Source organism: Biomphalaria glabrata, chromosome 8 (genome assembly GCF_947242115.1).
Source record: "Biomphalaria glabrata chromosome 8, xgBioGlab47.1, whole genome shotgun sequence".
NCBI classification, from domain to species: Eukaryota; Metazoa; Mollusca; class Gastropoda; family Planorbidae; genus Biomphalaria; species Biomphalaria glabrata.
Genome location: NC_074718.1, coordinates 3,271,461 through 3,294,522, shown reverse-complemented (window position 1 = coordinate 3,294,522; position 23,062 = coordinate 3,271,461). Strand labels below are relative to the sequence as shown.

Here is a 23,062-nt window from a genome sequence, read left to right as displayed (position 1 = left end):
ATCCTGGTGAAGACTGGGATTTTTAATTTCGGGATCTTCGGGCGCCTCTGAGTCCACCCAGCTCTAATGGGTACCTGACATTAGTTGGGGAAAAGTAAAGGCGGTAGGTCGTTGTGCTGGCCACATTAACCGTTAACCGTAGGCCAGAATCAGATGACCTTGACATCATCTGCCCTATAGACCACAAGGTCTGAAAGGGGAACTTTACTTGTCCACGTACAACAGGGGTTCTCAACATGTGGGTCGCGACCCCCTTGGGGGTCGAATGACGATTTGCCAGGGGTCGCCTAAGACCATCGAAAATTGTCTACTCTTCTATTGCTGTATGTGTGTGTGTGTGTGGGGGGGGGGGTCGCGGCAGAGTGGTGGATTGTAAAAAGGGGTCGCCGAGCATAAAAGGTTGAGAACCGTTGCGGTACAAGAACAGACCTAATACTGCACATGGACCAGTTCTCTCCCTCTCTCTTATTTTCTTGTCCCGACAGTCTCCCATACCATTACTGACATCGCCGTACCACTATCTCATAATTTAAAATAAAACTGAGCTGGAAAAACAACGAAAATATCGGAACCTTGGCTTGGAGATTAAGCGTTTATGAAAATTATCTAAAAACAACAATATAGCCCAATGTCATATCAACCGAGGGGATAATAACAACTGGCCTCACAGATACCTTCAAGGACCTTGGCATTCCTAGGAACATTCTCGTTGCCTGTCAGAGGGCGGAACTTCTGCAGACCTGCCACATCACCAGGAAATTCCTCGGTGGAAACTGTTAAAGGGACTACGATGAATTTTGTTTCTCTTTAACGAACTCGACCCTGGCAGAGCCAGAGAATGACTACTCGCTCTTTTATAATAATAATAATAATAAAAATAATAATAACTAAATAAATACTGTGCAAAAGATTTGAAAAATCAGCAAGTATACCCCACCATTTCTATTCATAAGGGAGGAAACTGATAAATTACCAAGATAATATTCGTTGAATAGATTTATGTACCCTTGTTAAGCTGTCTAGGAACCTGTCTTGTAATGGTGAAACTTGATGTTTCTTGTAGAAATAGATAGAAGAGTGAATCTATAAATAACAAGAGGAAAAAATTGATATACTGTCTGTAAGAGTTTCATTTACGGAGCTGAGCAGTAAAGCGCTTGGCTTCTGAGTCGAGGGTCCCGGGTTTAAAAGGGTCCTTGTAATCACAAGAAATTTCCGTAAGGATCAATAAAGCAGTCTTAGTCTTAGTCTTAAGCTTTGTTAAAGAATGATAATTTGATAATACTTGTAGAACTTATTGGGCTTCAGTCACTCCACAGAAAAGCCAGTGATCTAATAAATCTGGCCAATGACTGGTAGAGATTTTGTAATAAAAATGTTTAGGGCACGTGAAAAACATTATGACTTTTTTGTGTCGTCATTCTAGGCAGGGGCGGACAGGGTATCAAAATCGGCCCGGGCATTACCATATAAACCGGCCCACAAATGAATGACCTGTCATATCATGGGCGTAACCAGGATTGTGTCTGTGGGGGAGGATTTTCATTCTACCCCCCTCTGCAATGTATATGTATGTAATTAATCTTCATTACATTCTGACCTTTCATTCTTTCGGGCGTTGATTTTTTAGCCTAGAATAGGTTCTTCTTTTAATATGTGGAAAGACAGTACACAACACCAAGGAGAGAGAGTCTGGAGGAGCGCCGTGAGTTCCCCCAGCTTCGACCCGGACCCAACCATTATTTCCGTTTTTTAAACTTTAAAAAATGCATATTCTGAAATATCTACAGTACAATTAGCTTGCTACTCTTCCACTGAAAAAAATCAAAAACCAAATCTAGTATTCACTGCATTTAATTAATGGAGTCTAGCGACTGGTAGAAAGTTGTAACCCTAGTTTTGTTTTAGTTTTGTCTTGGAGGGGGAGGATAACCACAAAACCCCCTTTTGGCTAAGCTTAGGAAACTCGGTGACTGTAGTTTGCTTAAGTTGGCTGCACTGGGGCATTAAGTAAAGTTTCCTTTTCAGACAATGAGGTCTGAGGCGGCAAGTGTGTCATATTATAGGTGTAAGCCTAATTCTCTTCAGAATATATACAGTTTGATAACGCATGTATGCTTTCGTAGGATTACATAATGTATTTTATTTATACATGTAGGTATTCTGAAAACTATAAACAATACAGTAGCCAGCCTTAATGAGTTTGAAACCTTTTGGTATTGCTTATAGATTACAGACGTTTCTTCAAAAATAAGATAGTTACGTCAATCTAGCTATACATGTTGATCTGTGACTTTAAATATGCTAAGTCATTGGTTTTCCTGGCTGACTCAGGCAACCCATTCCATTAAAAGATAAGAGAATGCAGAACGGTTAGAGAGGCACTTAATAGTACATTCTCAAAAAACGCGAATGGTATATGAATATATCATGATCCATTTTTTAAAATATAAATATAAATCTCCTTTCATTAAACATTAGATGTGACAGCGCTAAAGGCCTATAAATTATTTTAATTAATAAGAATTTCCATCATTAATGACTTCATACTATGCATACTAAGCATAACTTTGCCATTAATTATAATAGTAAAAAAAAAAAGATTTACATTTAGATTTGTATATTTTTTAAAATTAAATAATATTTTTTTTTTTTTGTAAGCCTTAAGTGTAGTATTTTTAGATCTATGTAATTAAAAATAAACAAAAAGAGAACTTACTTTTTCTGTACAAATCTCTGAAAGAAGAACTCTATACCCATATCGAACTATGAATAAGTTGTGTGGTTTGCAGTTTGGCGGCTGTGTGTGTGTGTTAATTCCTATTAAGTATTGTTCAAGAGCTTCTTCTTCTTCTTCCTCGTTCTCATTTTTTATGTTGGAACGTTCAGATGACTAGAGTTTGTTCTCCCACCCTTGGCGAGTGTGTCAGCCTTCTCATTTGCTTCTAGTTCTATATGTGCTGGTATCAACTTTATCCGTTAAAGCGCTAATTGTCGCCCCCTTTTTTTCTGCGTTATATCAATGTTTTCAAACTTAACCCCTTTCATCTTTTATCGTTAACTGATTATGGAACCATCAAAAGATGGGGGAAGGAAGGAGCAAAAACAAAAGGGAGTGTCATCAAACGTCTATGCCGACCAGCAAAATGATTAGGCCAAACACAGCCTCGAAGACATCAAAGCATTGTAGAAGTTCATGCCGCTCGTGTTCGGGCATCTGTGTCATATTTTTTTAAAAAAGTTGTCTGCATTGAAAAACAAAATTTCTTTGGTCGCGACCAGACCGGCCCATCGGGCATTTGCCCATATTGCCAGTCAGCCCTTGACTCTAGGTGCCTATATACTGACCTAACTTTTAATTCTATGATTGAGGATAAATATTCCTCAATCAAATTTTGGAAAAGTGAATAGATATCAATACAAAGTTTTGATTTGAAAATATTATAGCCTTCAAATGTTTGTTATCAAATTGGTTGATTCTAAATGAACAATAAAATACATAAATACACACCTTCAGAATTATGTGCACTTTTCTTTTAATTTTTTAAAAAGTATTTTGCTATCAATTGTTTACGATTCTTATTACGTCATTTGTGGGCGCGGTGGCTGAGTGGTTAAGCGCTTGGCTTTTTAACCTGAGGTCCTGGGTTCAAATCTTGATAAACACCGAGAGTTTTTAATTGCAGGATATTTAGGGTGCCGTTGAGTCCACACAGATCCAATGGATACTTTTCTTCAGTTGGGGAAACTAGAGACGACCTGTCTTTGTGCTGGCAACATAACACCCTGATTGTTAACCGTTGGCTAAAGAAACTGACGACCTTGACGTAACCGAGATTTACTCACCCTGTTCTGGTCAGCTGGTCAGCAAGTAGTTTTCTAATGGGCTTGCTCGTTCTTCCTCTTGTCCAGCAAGAAGTCTCCATGCGGGATCTGTTCACGCAACAGACGATACAAAGATAATAAGTCACTCGGGATATCTTATCTTCTTATCTTATATAATACAGACGTTACTTCAAAAAAGAAGATGATTACGTCCTACGCGTCATGCATTTAGTCATGCATATTAACCAATGACTTAAATTCTGCCAAGTCACTGGTTTTCCTGGCTAGCTCAGGCAACCCATTCCATGCTCTAATAGCGCTAGGGAAGAAGGAGTATTTGTACAAATTTGTCCTAGCATATGGAATCAGGAATGTGCCTTTCGACCGTCCTGACCTAGAAAAAGACGCATAGACTCTGGATTTGCATATTTTGCCAGGAGGTGTTAAAATGTTTTGCATGTATTCGTAGGAACTTTATGAATTTAAATGATCAGACGCCTCTAGCAGAAAACGCGTTGAATGGCCCGAATTAAACGATATAATGTACATTAATTTTTTTTACAATGATAGTGATTTTTCATTCTTCTTGAATAATAAAAAAAAAATCTATATCAATATTATTATTTGAATTGTAATCGTAATCTTCCTACAATGAGAAAAAATAATGCGTTGTTGTCGCCAGGAGAAATAGTTTTTGAAGCTCAGTAATGCAGAAAAACGTTGGCGCATGGGGTTTGGCTCCGGAAAACTCTGAGTTAGCTTAAGGCGCTGCCCCAAAAATCTTATCTGACCAGTTGAGTGACAAACGTAACATTGTTTGATTGTAATATGTTGAAAAAATACAAAGCTTATGGTTTTTAGCGACTCATTGTCAACGTTAGGCTATACTGTTTAACGTTGAAGAATGCGTAATGTTGAAGAATGCGTAATGTTGAAGCGAAGCAGGACGTTTTGGCGACGCCGTTTTGGCGACGCCGTTTTGGCCCCGCCGTTTTGGCGCAAAGGACGTTTTGGCGCGAGCCGTTTTGGCGACGGGACGCTTTGGCGCGAAATACATTATGTACGTTTATTGTATTATTTTTTTTTAAAAGAATTATTCATATCTATGTTTTGCATGAGTGTTTGTCTTAAGACATATTTTTCACGTACTAAATGTAAATGTGTGTTTGTTTTTCACATCATTTTCTTTAATAAACATTTTGGATTGTGTATGTGTGTTTATTAAGAGTCACACTTTTATTTTCAAAAAGGTTTTTTAAAGATATTACTTTAAAATTAAAAACAAAATGAAACGATGATAGACTAAAAATTGTTGCAATTATTTGTTGACATTAACATTGGTTTATTTAATGACTGTAAGGTATCTCCAGCTATACATACCAAACACTTGCTAATAATAAGTAAAAATATAATACATCATATACATGTACCATGTTTCTCAAAATATTTTAAGTTAAGTATACATAGACACCATGGTTATTTGCCTAAGTCGCTGGAAGGGTTCATTAAAAAAAAACTAAGTGCTTATTAAATTATCGTCAAATGATATCTCGCGCCAAAACGTCCCGTCGCCAAAACGGCTCGCGCCAAAACGTCCCGTCGCCAAAACGGCGGGGCCAAAACGGCGTCGCCAAAACGGCGGCGCCAAAACGTCACGTACCGATGTTGAAGAATGCGTAATGTTGAAGAATGCGTAATGTTGAAGAATGCGTAACGTTGAAGAATGCGTAATGTTGAAGAATGCGTAATGTTGAAGAATGCGTAACGTTGAAGAATGCATAACGTTGAAGAATGCGTAATGTTGAAGAATGCGTAACGTTGAAGAATGTGTAATGTTGAAGAATGCGTAACGTTGAAGAATGCGTAACGTTGAAGAATGCGTAACGTTGAAGAATGCGTAACGTTGAAGAATGCGTAATGTTGAAGAATGCGTAATGTTGAAGAATGCTGTATTACTATTACACACTTGGACTGGTCACTACCAATGTGTCGCGAATGCGTAGACTGCTAGGTTCGTGCTTCCTGGAGTCACACTTGACACGTGACAGACATTACAGATTGACTCAAGTTCTCTTTGGCAGACAAATATAGTGTTTATTTAATGACGATAATAATAATACTGCACCTTATTGGCAGTTACATCAAGACTTCCGATGTGAAGCATAATTACATCCGCATAACAGCGGTATTGAATGTCCAAGATGATTAGTTACAGAATAAACCACAAGTAACGTCCGCATCACAGCGGGTAACAATAATACTTGCATAATAAATATCCAACTCTCAGTGTAGTGAAAAACTAATAGGAATATACGTAGTGTTCACTGGCTTCAACTGCCCAAAAGATACTACTTAACTCAGAGTTACAACTCGACTAAAACGCTACTACTAAAATCATATTTGAATGCCTCTTACAGAGGATAACACTTGACTCACTGACTGAACTGACTGCACTCAAAGTCAATTTTAGTCATTCTACTTCCTATTTTCTAGATTAGGAATTCGTTAAGTCTTTTCAACGTCTCAACCTGAGGGGAACATTAAATCAGGCGATGTCAACTGAGACTGTGACACTCATTCGAAGCATAAGGTGGCAAACTCTCTCCACAGAAATGAGTCTAAGGCGACTTAAACAGCCTTTCCCAGCTGGTGCCCACGAAATTCAAGCCCTACTCAGGAGTACTTAGCCTATCGAAAGGCTTCTCACTAGTGATCTTCCTGTCTGATTCAAGCAGCCCGAAGACAGAACAACTATATGAATTCGGTTTTTCTTAATCCTTAATGCAAATCAGTTATCAGGAGAACACAAAAAACAAATCGTCACATGTCTACTATATCAAACAAATAAGAGCCCACAATGGCACATGCAGGAACAAAAAAATATATGTTGACATGTGTTTGTATTTCTTTCATTCACTTAGTTTGTAAAATGTTTGTTTGTAAAATGTTTGTTTGTAAAATGTTTGTTTGTAAAATATGTTGCATGTTTCGGATATTCCTCAGAGTTGAAGATAATGTACTTCCTTGTCCAAACCTCCCGCAGGACGACGGAGGATGGCAGGCGGGCAGATTTTAAACTAGAACCTTCGAAAAGTCCGAACAAGACACAAGTGCGAATAAAATATAGGGAGATTGAGAAAGGGCCTGGACTATAAAATATCCAACTTCGAGACTCAATCGGCTTGACTTCACTTATTGAATCAATTAAACATCGCTTCTTATTATCTCAATTTTACTGCAGAGATAGAGAGCAGGAGCCTAGCAATGGAACTGAGATGCTACAGAAGGATCCTAGTTATCACATTCAAAGACCGCATCACAAACCAAGAGATTAGAGATAGGGTTACTGCAGGGATAGAACCCCATGATGACCTGCTAACTATCGTAAAAAAAACGCAAGCTTAAAATCTATGGCCATATTACAAGATCTTCTGGGCTCGCAAAGACCTTCCTTCAGGGAACAGTACCAGGAAAAAGAAGAAGAGGCAGACAGTGAAAGCGATGGGAGGACATAAAAGAATGGACGGACCTGCCATTGAAAGAGGTTCTAACTATGGCAAAAGACAGAGAAGAATGGAGAAAGACGGTCGACGAGTCTTGCATGGTGCCCCCACGGACCAATAGACTAAGGGACAGGCAAAGGTAAAAATAATGGACAATGTAAATACTGCATTTCTTTTCTCCCTAAAATACAAATCGACTTCACCCCCCCCTCCTTTGTCGTCAGATCGAGCCGACCCCTTCCCCTTAAAAGCTCAGTTTATTTGACGCTGATTTGTTTTCCCCCCAGAATGTCATGGTCAGAATCTCATAAAAACGTTTTCTAGCTTCTATTGTTAGCGTTAGAAGAGATTTTTTTTTGGGGGGGGGGGTAGAGAGGGTGCTGTATAATTTCTGAAACGCTTATTAAATAGGGGGCCTACAATGTTAAGCGGGTAACACAGTTGCCCAAATCTTCGAATACTTCTGGGCCACTGTGTTAAGAAAAGGGAAATAACTCTTTAAACGTGTCCTGTTGCAGTTTGATAGTATCGATAGTCTCTCTTTGATTCTTCTTTCTCCTTTGTTCTCATTTTAAATGTTGGGGAGTTCCCGCGTTGTCACTTGCCCCCAAATCGATAAAGATATCAACACTTTTCTGGCCTTCCGATGCAGTCACGTGTTTCTATGCAACACGCGCAACAACCAATCAGCATCCAGAGCTTCATTTTCATGCTGGCGTAGAGGCTAGTTGTCAATGGATGGAAAATTCTCGCCATCCAAAAAATAAAAGTATTTAAAAAAACAACAACAAAGCTCATCTAAGGGAACGAACTGTATATCTATAATCATATCTATCAGTACTCTAATATTTATTTCCGTTATTCAACACGAAGCCAAATTATTTAATTACCACAAATTAATAATTTAATTGGTACATTTGTTGATTGATTCATATTTTATCTGGAAAAATGAATGATTTTTCAAAGCTTGAAAACTAGGAGAAATAACAGGTACAAAAATTGTACCAAACCGACAGACGGACAGACAGACTAAATCAATAAAATTTTTTTTTTTAAAATTATTCTTAAAACGTGCATTTGAATATATTAAATCTAGCTTTCTAGGATCCAAATGACCAGAATTGTGGTCCCAACAAGCCAAAGACATTAAACAAATGTAATACTTTTAAGATTTATTCCGAATAAACGGCAGGCCCGATTAAACACAGGTCTGCTAAACCATCTCTAGTCGACATTAGTTCTTTCCTTAAGTAGCGACATGTAAATGAAGTTTATTTCCATTTTAATTACTAAATTTTTATAAAATATGACTATGTTGTTTACTACTTTCTAATAACTTATTCCCATATGATTAATATTTACAAAGCTATTTACCTAAATCAAACAATGAAAAATAAAATTAATATCTGAATGAAAATATATTTTTTTAATAGCAAACCTGCTGTGTTTTCAACATTTAAAAATTAAAAATGTCTACATAATAATAAGGTGTTTGATCCTAATCACTTGGAATTAACATTTAGAAAAATAATGGACTTTAGGGTAGAGAATTATCTAGTTTGATTTCATATACCTGTATAATGCTCATGTAGTTTTTCAGAAATGGGGTGTTGGGGGTCAGGGATATCTGATATTGTGTTGATTGTTCTGGAGTAGAGTATACTTGTATCATTTTTCTGTCTTTAGGGGGTTCATTGGTTAGGTAGTATGTCTTTGATATTAAATAATATTTCTATTACTGTTATTATATTTTTAGGTTAATCACTTTTCAATTGTTTATGATTTAATACTTGTGAATTATGGTAACTTACAAATAAAAACATATTAATAAAAAAAAAAAAAAAAAAAAAAAAAAAAGCCCACAAAAGAGGCAAGATGGCCCATAAAAGAGGCATATAAAGCCCAAAAAAGAGGCAAAGAAAAGAGGCATAAAGCCCAAGGATTCCTATGATGATAAAGCTAAAACTGAATAGCGCTAATTCTGAGGTTTCCTTTAAAAAAAAAAAAAAAAAAAAAAAATGTTCTGGAGTAGAGTATACTTGTATCATTTTTCTGTCTTTAGGGGGTTCATTGGTTAGGTAGTATGTCTTTGATATTAAATAATATTTCTATTACTGTTATTATATTTTTAGGTTAATCACTTTTCAATTGTTTATGATTTAATACTTGTGAATTATGGTAACTTACAAATAAAAACATATTAAAAAAAAAAAGCCCACAAAAGAGGCAAGATGGCCCATAAAAGAGGCATTTAAAGCCCAAAAAAGAGGCAAAGAAAAGAGGCATAAAGCCCAAGGATTCCTATGATGATAAAGCTAAAACTGAATAGCGCAAATTCTGAGGTTTCCTTTAAAAAAAAAAAAAAAAAAAAAAAATAAAAATGACCACTATGGTTAGAAGACGGGCAAATGACCGTGAATGTATATTATGCCACCTTGAAAATGCTGATAACGAAAAACACATGTATTTGGAATGTCCATTATTCCTTCAAGTTAGAAGTACTGTAATGGACCTATTGGAAGCAAACTGTGGCAATTATGTAAATGTTAACTTGTCTATTATTTTAAACAAGCTGTCAAAACTAAAAAATAAAATGATACATAACTTTAACTTGATTATTGTTTCCGAATACAGGAATCTTGTTTGGGCTACCTGGCTCAAATGTCTACATAATAATAAGGTGTTTGTTCCTAATCACTTGGAATTAACATTTAGAAAAATAATGGACTTTAGGGTAGAGAATTATCTAGTTTGATTTTCATATACCTGTATAATGCTCATGTAGTTTTTCAGAAATAGGGTTTTGGGGGTCAGGGATATCTGATATTCAGTGGATTGTTCTGGAGTAGAGTATACTTGTATCATTTTTCTGTCTTTAGGGGGTTCATTGGTTAGGTAGTATGTCTTTGATATTAAATAATATTTCTATTACTGTTATTATATTTTTAGGTTAATCACTTTTCATAATTGTTTATGATTTAATACTTGTGAATTATGATAACTTACAAATAAAAACATAAAAAAAAAAAAAAAAAAAAAAAAAAGCCCACAAAAGAGGCAAGATGGCCCATAAAAGAGGCATATAAAGCCCAAAAAAGAGGCAAAGAAAAGAGGCATAAAGCCCAAGGATTCCTATGATGATAAAGCTAAAACTGAATAGCGCAAATTCTGAGGTTTCATTTAAAAAAAAAAAAAAAAAAAAAAAATACAAAAATATAAATAACTTAGGATCAGCCTTATGATTACAATTGTAGTAGAATTACACTATTAACAATAAATCTGAGCGATTAATAATATATTTTCCTATTGTTTTGATTAGTGCTATTTCATGCTTTTAGATTTCTCAATACGCTATGATCCTATCACTTATTCGGACCAGTCGGCAAAATGAGGGCCGCGGTTTTGGGGGGGGGGGGGAGGAAAAAAGAAAGGTATATCTGGGTGGATTCTACCATAATTGGGTTTTTACAATCATTTACAACAAAAAAAAAAGGAATTCGTGGCTGAAGCCTTCTCGGGCTGACGTGCTAACCACTCTGCTAGTCAGGTACTTATGGCTAGAGAAGATTTTATAGTTATATATTGTTTATTTCAATTTAGAGAGGCGACCTATAAATGGCACTAATTCAGCTTATACCACCAATTCAGTCAAGTAAAATGTCTTTCCCTTCTTCAAGATACCAAACAAAATAATCACCAATAGTTAATCATCTAATCGGTGAATTTCTTTTATTAATTCCTGTCTTGTCAGGTACCCTTGCCTGAGACCAATTTTGTTTTCCTAAAGTGCATAATACATCAAGACATCACAAGTAATCACAGCAATTATCTTCCCACGCTCTATTTCATCAACTTGCGCTGGAATTTGGATTAAAGTGAGGAGGATTCGCGCAACACATTTACCTCACTCTCTCGCCCTAAAGCCTATACTTTTCCGGAAGCAAGATTTGGTCAAGACGTCTGGGGACAAGTTTGTGTCCTGCTCTTGAGTGCTCCACAGCATTGTGCTGGTACTTGCCTTTCTGTCCGATTTGTCTAGTTTTGTGACGTTATGCACAGTCCTCCAAGTCCAGACTTCACATGCCACGTTTGACAGAACCTCAGTGTACTGAGTGCCATGGACACGTCAGATACCCTCTACCTGGTTTAGCCGGCCAGTCAAAGCCGTTTTCGCTGGCAGAAAAAAAACGCCAGAGAAGAAAATCAAGGCAAACGACACTAGCTCCAGCTGGAATAACCTGCCCAGTGTGCGGCCGAACATTCCGGGCTCACATGGGTCTCACCAGCCACATGAGGAGGCATAAAACCCCAGTGCAAGGCCCTCAGCCCCCTGGATGACAAAGTGGTCATTATCGAAAGCAACTAAGAAACGATCGTAGGAGGAAAAGATTCGGCCGAAGGGTAGCAAAGCTAGACTCCCGAGGGGGTGCCTAAGGGAGCGCGAGAGTATCCTCATTGCACAGTTCGGAGTTGTAAAAGGCTCCTACAACCTTATCACAATCCAGGCGCCGTTCCACAAGGTCCCGTTACATAAATGGAAAAGTAGAATGGCGGGGGTCCCGGAGTACGTGGCCTCTGGCAGCGAATCTGACCCCCGCCAGACAGAACAATGTACGCTGTTCTCATTCAGGCCTGTCAGAGGAAGCTCTTGTTCACTTCTGCTGGCCTAGAGTCCCAAGAGCCGAACTGCCGAAGGCTCAACTCTACCTGACAGTTTAAAAAAAGGAGGATCTTGCTTGTATGAGATAGCATTTTGTATTTGAAACTGCAAAGAGTGTTACATTTAGAAATAATGCATTCTAACTAGGGATGTTATCTTGCTTGTATGAGATAGTATTTTGTATTTGAAACTGCAAAGAATGTTACATTTAGAAATAATGCATCCTAACTAGTGATGTTATTTGGATTTATAAATGCTAAACATCGTTACATTTAGAAATTATCGCTAAAATTATCTAAGAATTATTCTTTTAGGGACTTGCAGAAGAAAAATAAATGTGGGGCGCTTCCTGAATAACAGATATCAAAGGAAGAGCATGTTAATTAACAGATTGGCCATTACTGTCCTGATGAGGATAGCTGTATCCTCGTTAATCTCTGTTGGGAAAATCTCTTAATTTCCCAGTGAATAAAGAATTCTATTTTGATAAGATTTTAACTCCCAAATGTTTGTTAACCGATTGGTTGGTTACAAATAAATAATAATTTTCTGAATAATGTGCACTTTCTTTTGAACTGAACAGAGAAACTGAAGAGTTAGTTCATTTTTTTTTTTGTTTACGTATTTTGTTATCAATGATTGACATTCATTTATGTCATTTTGGGACGCGGAGGCTTACGAGCCTGGGGTCTTGGGTTTGAATCTCGGTAAAGATTGGTATTTTGAAATTCGGGATTTTTAGAGCAGCCCTGAGTCCACACAGCTATAATGGCTACCAAATTTGGATGGGAAAAGCAAAGACGGCTGGTCGTTGTGCTGGCCACATAACACCCTGCTGGTTAACAGTCGGCCGAAGAACCAGATGACCCTAACATCATCTGCATTCTGCACCCTAGATCGTAAGGTCTGAAAGGGGGACTTAACTCTTTGTTTACGTCATTCAAAGATGACTATTTTGAAATAAACGCAAGGTCCTTAAGCCCAATGTATTCCTTGGTGTCAGGCTCACTAGTAAGCGAACATTTCGGTTATTAATCAAATTTATCCCCTCAGTGGTTCTGTGGATGTTAAATGAGGTCGCTGAACAGTTTTGAAGTAGAGAGAAACAGGCGTTTAAAGACAGCAATATAATGGAGGCCTAGATAGAATAACACGAGAACGTGGCCATCCTCATAAAACATGGCGTCGTGCATTCTTTATCGAATCAGAAACCCCTTGCGAACCATGGTGAGAATTACTCCATTAGAAGCACGGAAGAGGAAGCGGGCAGTGAGTTGTAAGGTCGCCTTGTCCCACGTACAATGACAGCCCTAATGCCACACATGGACTAGTTATCTCTCTCTCTTTTATTTCCTTGTCCCGATCGTCCCCCCTGCAAAACGCGACACTCATACAGAATGTGGTTTACTGCTTCATCGTCCTCGATGCAGTGGCGGCACCCTTTGTCGTAGTTCTCCCTCCACCGTTCAAGCCCTGTTCTGGTCAGCCAGTAATTTTCTAATGTGCTCGCTCGACCCGAGTTACTCCTCTTGTCCAGCAAGAAGTCTCCATGCGGGATCTGTTCACGCAACACACAAAGATAATACGTCACTCGATAGACATTCGACCGTCCTGACCTAGAAAAAGATGTACAGACTCTGGAATTGCATATTTAGCAAGGAGGTGTTGAAATGTCTTGCATGCATTCGTTTAAACTTTTTGAATTAAAATGATCAAACGCCTCTGGAGAATACCCTTTGCATGACCCCAACTATAAGATATAATGTAGTTTAATTTTTTTTTCTACAATGATAGTTATTAAGCATTCTTCTTGAATAATTAAAAAATATCTTTATAAAAACTGTGTCAAAAGAATTGATATTTGGAATTTGAGCCCCCCCCCCTTTTTTTTTTTTTACAAAAAAAAAAATAATTAAACAAAACAGTTAGCATGTAGAACCGACTATTACTATTAGCAAGGGGGAGAACTGATAAATTACCAAGACATTATTCGTTGACTAGATTTATGCACCCCTGTCAAGCTATGACCATGATGTTTACGTACTCCGTTTTGTAAGGTTAAAACTGTTAATGTTAATTGAAGAAACAGTGGATCTATGACACTTTGTATAATACTTAGAGTCAGGGCCGGCCTTAGGGCGCCTAAGGGGCCGCAGTGGGCCCCGAACCTTCACATGCCCCGCGCTAACTCTAGTTATAAATAGGGTTTCCGCGGTCTCCTGATTTTCCAGGAGCTCCTAGCCATTTTTTTTTAAAACTGCAGTCAAATGTGTTTACAATAGCAAGGAGAATTTATTTTAAAGAAAGAAAAACAAATACAAAAACATGGGCATGGACAAAACAACACTTTTACAAATTCGCTTGATATCTCAGTAAGGCAAGTTCAGTGACATCTCTCAAAGTTCGTCCACTGACATCTCTCAAACTTCGTTCACTGACATCTCTCAAAGCTCGTTCACTGACATCTCTCAAAGTTCGTTCACTGACATCTCTCAAAGCTCGTTCACTGACATCTCACTGATATAAGTTCAATGACATTTCACTAAAGTAAGTTCCTAGTCATTTCATGAAATAAGTCCTTTGCTATCCCATCAAGACTAGACTCTCACACACACGCACAAATCTGAATATGAATGGCATAGTTCCTTGAATGTGAGAACAGAGTGTGGGCTGTGAGAATCAGGTCAATATCTCTTTGTGCTTGTTACAAGCTAATTGTACAGTTGTGATTAAAACATCAAATTAGAGCATCGCTTGGCTCATGAGTAATGACAACTTGGTAACGACATTCTTGAATGATGGCTAGAATTATTCCTGCAGAATAATTAGAAGCAAGGGGAAGATAACTATCCTTTGCAGTAAATGTTGGTTGTTAGAGTTGTCCCAGTGCTGAATATGTCACGTCTTCCACGTGTGGAGACTATGATTATGTTACAAGTTAAATATTAACACTGAAGGGAGACAATTAACATAGACTATTTTCACTAGTAATAAGAGTCCTAATCAGGATTAGCAAATTAAGCCTCGATTTCCATCAAATTAAAACAACTATTAATTTGAATCCAATCCTGGATGTATTGACGACAGGACACACACACGTACAAACACATACACAAAGTGGATTAACTCTTTCTCTCCTAACTGACGATACCAGCGTTGATTCCACCAGAATGTGGTAAATAATTACGGAGAGAAAGAGTTAAGATTATAGATCAATAGTACATTCTTATTTTATCAAGAGTGAGTCATTTTCAGGTGTAGATATATACATTATGCCATATCAAAATTCCAGACGTGAAAGTCAATATCATCACAGTAATATTAAGTTTTAAAACATGTTCTCTGTGTTTGACTAAAAAGTAAATTGGTACACAGTTACTCGACATTAAACGGCTGCACAGCTTTGTACAGCTGAACAGCTGCGTACGGGTATGCATCGCGTAAATGTTATTTGATTTCAATTTCGACGAATACTCACGAAATTCTATTTGTTGTTGATAAGTAGGTCTAAAGTAACATTGACAAAGTGATCCAACTTTTAGGAAATGTGGACTCTAAATTGTTCAGTGGTTCTACAACTATCTCACTGGTTCTCGGGTTGACTTAAGAGTACTGATCTGAAGTGCTTCGTACTTACTGATCATGTTCTGTTTATCATCATCATCACTCCTTTGAGTTCCTCATGGAACATAGGGCCTCGACAAAAACACGCCACTCTCCACGGTCTCTTGCTAGCTTTTTGATGGTTTCCCAGCTCTTCCCGGTCTTCTCTGCTTCTTCAAGTACACTGCCATGTTCTTTTTGGTCTTCCTCTGCGTCTTGTTCCCCGGGGGTTCCACTCTAAGACCTACCTAGCTCTGTCTGTTGCTGGTATCTTTTCTAAGGGTGTGACCAAATCCATCTCCACTTCCTCTCTAAGATCTGCACTTCTATGTTTTTCTGTCCACTCATCTCCCACAGTTTGGTGTTTTCTACTTTGTCATACCAGTGTATTTTTAAAGATATTTCTCAAGATCATATTCTCTTGCTTTTGATGACTTAGAGCAGTTTTGTTTTAAATCGATAGTCTGGGATTTTATTTATGTTTTGTTTTGTTTTAAAGATTTACTTTTTTTTATGTTGTACCCCGAGGTATTGGCCAAAAATATATATGTCCAACTCTTGAGAAAAAAAATATGTCCAACTCTTGAGAAAAAAAATATGTCCAACTCTTGAAAAAAAAAATATGTCAGACTCTTGAAAAAAAAAAAGAGATATGACCAACTCTTGAAAAAAGATATATGCCCAACTCTTGAAAAAAAGATATATGCCCAACTCTTAAAAAAAAGATATATGCCCAAATATTGAAAAAAGATATATGCCCAACTCTTGAAAAAAAGATATATGCCCTCTTTAAAAAATATCAATGCCCAACTCTTGAAAAAAGATATATGCCCAACTCTTGAAAAAAGATATATACCCAACTCTTGAAAAAAGATATATGCCCAACTCTTGAAAAAAGATATATGCCCAACTCTTTAAAAAATATATATGCCCAACTCTTGAAAAAAGATATATGCCCAACTCTTTAAAAATATATATGCCCAACTCTTAAAAAAAAGATATATGCCCAAATATTGAAAAAAGATATATGCCCAACTCTTAAAAAAAAAAGATATATGCCCAAATATTGAAAAAAATATATGCCCAACTCTTGAAAAAAAGATATATGCCCAACTCTTGAAAAAAAAAAAAGAAATTTGCCCAACTCTTAAAGTTATTTGCTAATCTTTAAAAAAAAACTATTGCCCAACAGTTTCTAAGATTCGTTTTTTCAAATATTTATAAAACAAGAACAAGAATCAAAATTTTTAAACAAAATTTAAAGTTTTATTCAGATTCATTGAATTATTAATTCCCAAGTTTTAATGTGAATTGTAAAATCCCTTGTTCAAGTATGACTACAGCGATTTAAAAAAGAAAGATGAATTCAACATTGTACTATGAGGTGGTCAGTCTTGAACCCACAGGTGGAAGTTCACTGATTGTCCTATTTGATCCGTTGGACGTGAGTGACCACATCAAAGACATCATCCAGTTTGTGGTCCTAGAAGTGCTCACAGCCGCCGTGTGTCTGCTTGGCATGGCTAGGAATATCTTAAACATTGTGCTGTTCTGTAGGCAGGGTCTTACGTCCAGTGTCAACGTCAGCTTCCTGGCCCTGTCCGTGGCAGACTTCCTAAACGTTGTGATCACGGAGTGGGTCAGTATCTGCTTCAATGACCGCTTCGTGAGCCTCCAGGAGCTGACCTTCTTCCCACCAGACGTGTCGTACCTCACTGGGGGCTTCCCCCACGCCTGTCTCTCCAGAATCACGGCCTGGATCACAGTGTACATGACCGCCGAGAGGTGCCTTTGCATCGCTTTACCTTTCAAAGTGAGAGCTTTGATCACTGTTAAAGGCACTGTTGTGATCATCATCTCAATATCCTGCTTGACCATGATCCCGCTCATACCCGAGTACTGCTTCTTCTTCCTGGACTGGACCTACTTCCCGCAGCTCAACAGAACCCTCCTGGGACTCCTCCCACGACTGGACAGGCTGGACCTAGAGGGGATCAGCTTCCTCGTCTACACCGTCATGATGTTTACCTCCTTCCCTGCCATCGTTGTCATGACAACCGTGCTCATCGTCCAGTTAAACAAGCTCTCTCGGTGGAGGGGCGGGGCCCAGGCGTCCAAGGACCAGGCCAAAGCTTTAGCGGTCAAAGACAAAATGGCCGTTAGGACGGTAGTGGTCGTCGCCTGCGTCCTGATTGTGACCTTCACGCCCACGGTGGTGTTCTCGGCCCTTAGTTTCACCATCCCGGGCTTTCATCTGAAAGGCAGGTACAGCAACATCTACATCATCTTCGTCTCCATCGCCTTCTTCTTCGACGCCACCAACGCCAGCGTCAACACGTTCTTGTACTACGTAATGAACCGCAGCTTTCGAAAAACCTTCCACGCGCTCTTCTCCCTCGGCCACAAGAAGTGAAAGACTGAATCTATTTATAGGCATACACCAAAACTGGTTGGTACCCCGTGAAATAAGTACAATTCATGTAACGAAATGGCTTAACCCTTAAAACGCGTGGCGGTAGTTTAGCCTCTAAACATCAGAATTGCAATTCCATTTTGTATGCACTCATTGTAAAACAGCTCAGCAGTTTGAGGGTTAACAAATAATGGCACATCATGGTAGCGCAGTCTCGACTGTTTGCAGGAAGTCGAGTTTGAAACTCAACGATGTCGAGATATTGACCAGAGATTGACATTCATCCTTAGCTTTCACGCCTCATCGTTAAACACACCTGCCGAAGGAAAGGGAGATAAAAACTAAAAACATAAGATTTATGTCACATGCGAAACGAGTGATCGCCCATGTTATGTGCGATATAATAAAGTATATTCTGATATATTTTATTTTGATGGACGCCATTCTGAAAATATTTATCATTAGTGTGGCATATGTTTGAATGGTATAAACAGCTTGGTTAGCCAGTATGAGGTTCTATTATGGCTCATTGCGTGTTAACAAAGATTATATCAATTTACTCTGTCTATGTGTCTGGTAAAAAAACTATTGTAAATGTACATTTCTCCCACACCCAATCAAAGGATCAAACTTAAAGTGTGCACACATATTTCTTTTACCTGACAACACAAGAATCAATTTTTTAAAACAGTTAATTAACTATTGGTAATAAATTATTTTGTTTGTTATTGAACAAATTGCACTTGACTGATGCAATTGTAAAAGTCGAATTATTCCCCCTTTATACTTTGCTTTAAATTTTGAAACTAATAATAGCTAATTGTAAAACCTATTTTCATAAGCTCTTCTCTAGTACAGTGTTCTTCATGTTGCCTTGAAAAGCCCTCGAGTTTGATTCCAGGTCGTTCAACTTTAAATTGTGTAAATAACTGCATTTAAACAAGCAATCACGGTAATTTTCATACAGAAACCACCTTCTTTCTCTCCATACCCTTTCTAACTGGTCCAGACAAGAGATAGGATCATAGCGTATTGATATAGCTAAAATCATGTTTATTTGTTTTGTAAAATGTTTGACATGTTTCGGATGTTCCTTCAGAGTTGAAGATAATTACTTCCTAGTCTAAACCTCCCGCAGGACGACGGGGGGATGGGAACGGGCAGGGTTTGAACCCTGGACCATCGATAAATCTGAACGACAGTCCAGCGCGCAAACCGCACGACCAGACAGCCATGAAATTGCGCTAAATAAAAACAATCGGTAAAAATAGTTCTAAGTGCACATATTAATTATTGTTATCCTAGATCTATTACAAATTTAATTACGTGACTGATACAAAGTAATTGATACAATTACAATTAATAAAAGCTTTTTTTTTATTTCTTGTTTGAGTGTCTAAATATAATAATGAAACCTCCAAGATATCCTCTTTACCCTTTGGTAAAAAAAAAAAGGCCCGGACCATTGCGTACTAATTTATTTTTAGCATGATGCATAGAACAAAAGCCATTATTACACACCAACTCAGATGAAGCCCCAATCTGTTTAGCGGTCAGTCCAGATAAAAAGGCAAAATTCAGTACTTACAGCACGACAATTAGAAGCTTTAGTGTGGTCTTTGTTTCCGGTACAAGATAGTTGGACTTTAGTTTCTAGACTTGAAGTTTAGACTTTAACTCTTGTGCAACTAGTATTCAGTCTATGGGTATCGTTCTATTAGATATTCTACGGGATAGTGTTCTATTAGATATTCTATGGGGATTGTTATATTAGATAATCTATGAGGATTGCTCTGTTAGATAATCTATGGGATAGTGTTCTATTTGATATTCTGTGGAATATTGTTCTATTTGATATTCTATGGGATATTGTTCTATTAGATATTCTGTGAGGTATTGTTCTATTGGATATTCTATGGGATATTGTGCCAAATCCGGCCCGCTGAAACGTCAGCACAGAGTGTTGAAAATTCCCCTTTAAAAAAGAAATAAATAATGTTTACCTACGTTAGGGACCTCACTTGTTCTTTGATGGATTGGTAGTAAATTGGTACCATGGTCTTTGAGTGTTTATTTCACTGGAACTCTAAATGTAGAATCTACTAGAACTAGTGAACAGATCTTTGCTTTTGTGTGTAATATGATAATAAACCAACATAATAGTTCTAGAAAGAAAGTGTGACTATTTTGAAAAAAACAACAATATATATATATAAACGGCAATATAAAACAAATATGACAGCATTCTTGATTTGAGCCCCGAATCAAAGATTTTTAAACTACACCTTGAGATTGGAGGATTCATGGGAATATTTACCAAAAAAGAAACAAGAAAATAAGTCGGATGGTAAAGCTATCTACAATGTTGCTCACACTTTGAGCAGAGAAATGAAGACAGTTTCAGATATCGTAAAAAAAATAGAAGAAACCTCAAATTTTCCATTAATTAATGTAAGAACTAGATCCACGGGTTTCTAATCAAATAGTGAAGTGTGAATTTCATTTCACTCTTGCACCTTTTCGGTGATATGGCCCGCGACACGAGTGTTGGAAATTAAAGTGGCCCGCAGAACAAATAGGATTGGACATCACTGATGTACGCATACGTATATCAACTGATTGGATTTAGAACAGGGAAATACACAAGTTGGCAGTGCTTGAAGCAACAATACAGCCCATATACTTATCAAAAAAATTCCAGACACATCTGATCGCTTCTAGCCTCCACTTGGAATAATGATGATAGATTTTGTTTAGAGCTTATCTCTGGAGTGTTTTTAAATTGATGGTTTGTAATTATACAAGAATATGTTCACCTTACGTAAGATTTAAATAACTTTGATAAGATTAACTTACGAAAGCATTTGTAGGTTTCAGTGGCATATAATACACCTAGGTAGTATGTCTTTGCTAATAAATAATGTATCTATTATCATATTTTTAGGTTAATAACTTTTCAATTGTTTATGATTTAATACTTGTGAGTTATCAGAACTTACAAATAAAAAAAAAGCCCAGAAAAGAGGCCTAAGGCCCAAGGATTCCTATGATGATAAAACTAAAACTGAATAGCGCAAATTCTGAGGTTTCCTTTTAAAAAAAAAAGCTGAGGCATCCTACAAAGAAAAAAAAAATACTTGTGGCTTGTGTACATGCACCCTGTAGAGCAGTGATGCCCAGCCTAATTCGACCTGCGGGCCATCTTAATTTCCGACACTCGTGTCGCGGGCCACATGACCGAAAAGATACAAAAACGTAACGAAATAGAACTAAAACTATTTGATTAGAAACCCGTGGATCTAGCACTTACATTAATTAGTGAGATGTTTGAAGTTTGTCTTCTTTTATACCCTTCGGAACAATGGCTCCATTTCTCTACTTACAATGTGAGCAGCATTCTATCTAGCTTAACCACCGACTGATTTTCTTATCTCTTTTTGGCAACTATTCAATCCTTCAATCTCTAGGCGAGGTTTAACAATATTTTATTCGCGGCTCAAATCAAGAATGCTGCCATATTTGTTTGTTTGTTTTTTAAACAGCCACACTATCTTTACAAATCAAATACATTGGCTCATTGTCATGTTCCTCAAAAAAAAAAGTAAAGATCCGTTCACTTTTCCTGTTAGATTATACATCTAGTCCCATTTCATAAACACAATGTTAAAGGTCATGGGACCAATCCACCCGAGAAAAAGTTAGGGCCCTAACGTAGGTAAAAAAAAAACTTTATCAACCCTTTGGAGAGGGGATTTTCTACACTTTGTGCAATAGTTTAGGCGGGCCGGATGGAAACACTTCGTGGGTCGGATCTGGCCCGCGGGCCGTATTTTGGGCATCACTGCTGTAGAGTATTAGTCGTTACAAGTGAACATAAAGTAAGGTGATTGCAAGGAGTATGAACAGACTACAAGAGGATACTCAGGAGAGAGGTTGTAACAGAAGAGCAAGGAAAAGATTTTAAAAGTGGTTAGAATACAAATTTATATATCGATTTTTTCTTCTTCATATTTTTTTTTTTTTTTTTTTTGCCCTTTTGCTTTTTTTTTAATTTTTGATACACAAGGGGAATAATACTGTATACATACTATTACTTAATTGTAAGAGTTAGCTTTCTTATATTAATTTTTTTAAAACTTGAAATGACCTCAGGTATCACTGGCAGATTTCGTACATAGACTATCCTCCAAATGTAGCCTCGCAGCGGTGATGTAGCTGGCAATACGCCATCATTTCGGGGGCCCGGGGTGTGACCTCTGCAATTCGGTAATATTCAATGTTAAAAAAAAAAACACAATAATTTGTTAAGTGTGAGCCCCGGGTTTTTTTCAAATTCTCCACTCCTCCCCCCCCCCACCCCATCTACGCCACTGCCTCGCAGTGTGCCGTTTGTTAGCACTGTTTTAATAGATTTCTTTCATAGACTATCTTCCGACAGATTCTTACATTAACGTTTACTGAGTTCAACAAACTACTGTCTATTGAACAAGCTCTCGATGTAAATCCAGTTTTTGACGTCGTCTCGTATATATGAGTCATTAAGTATGAAACTATAAGAACCGATTTAGGCGCTATTGCGTCTTTTAATTTCCCAAATCTACACATGTGTAAAATACGTTTGAAGTTTGTTAGAAAACTGGTGAGAGAGCGAAAGAATAAAGAAAAATATGGAATAAAAATAGAAGAAGAAGAAAGGAAATCAACGAAACGAAATATCAAAGCGACTAGAAAGAGAATGAATCTATTACGCTTCTGATTGTCTGGCTTCCGATTCGTCATGAGGTCACAGGAAACTGGCAATGGGCAACGTTGTTAGTTTGTCAGAGTGTTCTTTGAGTCTGTCAGAGTGTTCTTTAAGTCTTTAAAATGTTGTCAGAATCTGTTAGTGTTCTTTGAGTCTGTTACAGTGTTATTTAGGTAATGTATAATGGTCTTTAAGTCTCTGAATTTTCTCTAAGTCTGTCTGAGTGTTTAATACTGTTCTTTAATTCTTTTATAATGTTCTTTGAGTCTCAACAACTCAATAGACACATTTCAACAGACTGTAGACACTAACTT

At 37.4% G+C, this 23,062-nt stretch overlaps 1 protein-coding gene across 1 annotated transcript; it reads left to right on the top strand.

Moving 5' to 3' along the window:
* The first annotated feature begins 16,951 nt into the window (after window positions 1–16,951).
* LOC106055994 (uncharacterized) lies at window positions 16,952–18,004 on the top strand. Its single transcript, XM_013212526.2, has one exon. It carries the CDS (start codon window positions 16,952–16,954, stop codon window positions 18,002–18,004), a length of 1,053 nt encoding a protein of 350 aa, XP_013067980.2.
* Window positions 18,005–23,062: the final 5,058 nt, after the last annotated feature.

What these genes read in the sequence shown, in the direction of transcription:
- LOC106055994 (XM_013212526.2), top strand. Translation starts at nt 16,952, where the DNA reads ATGAATTCAACATTGTACTATGAGGTGGTCAGTCTTGAACCCACAGGT.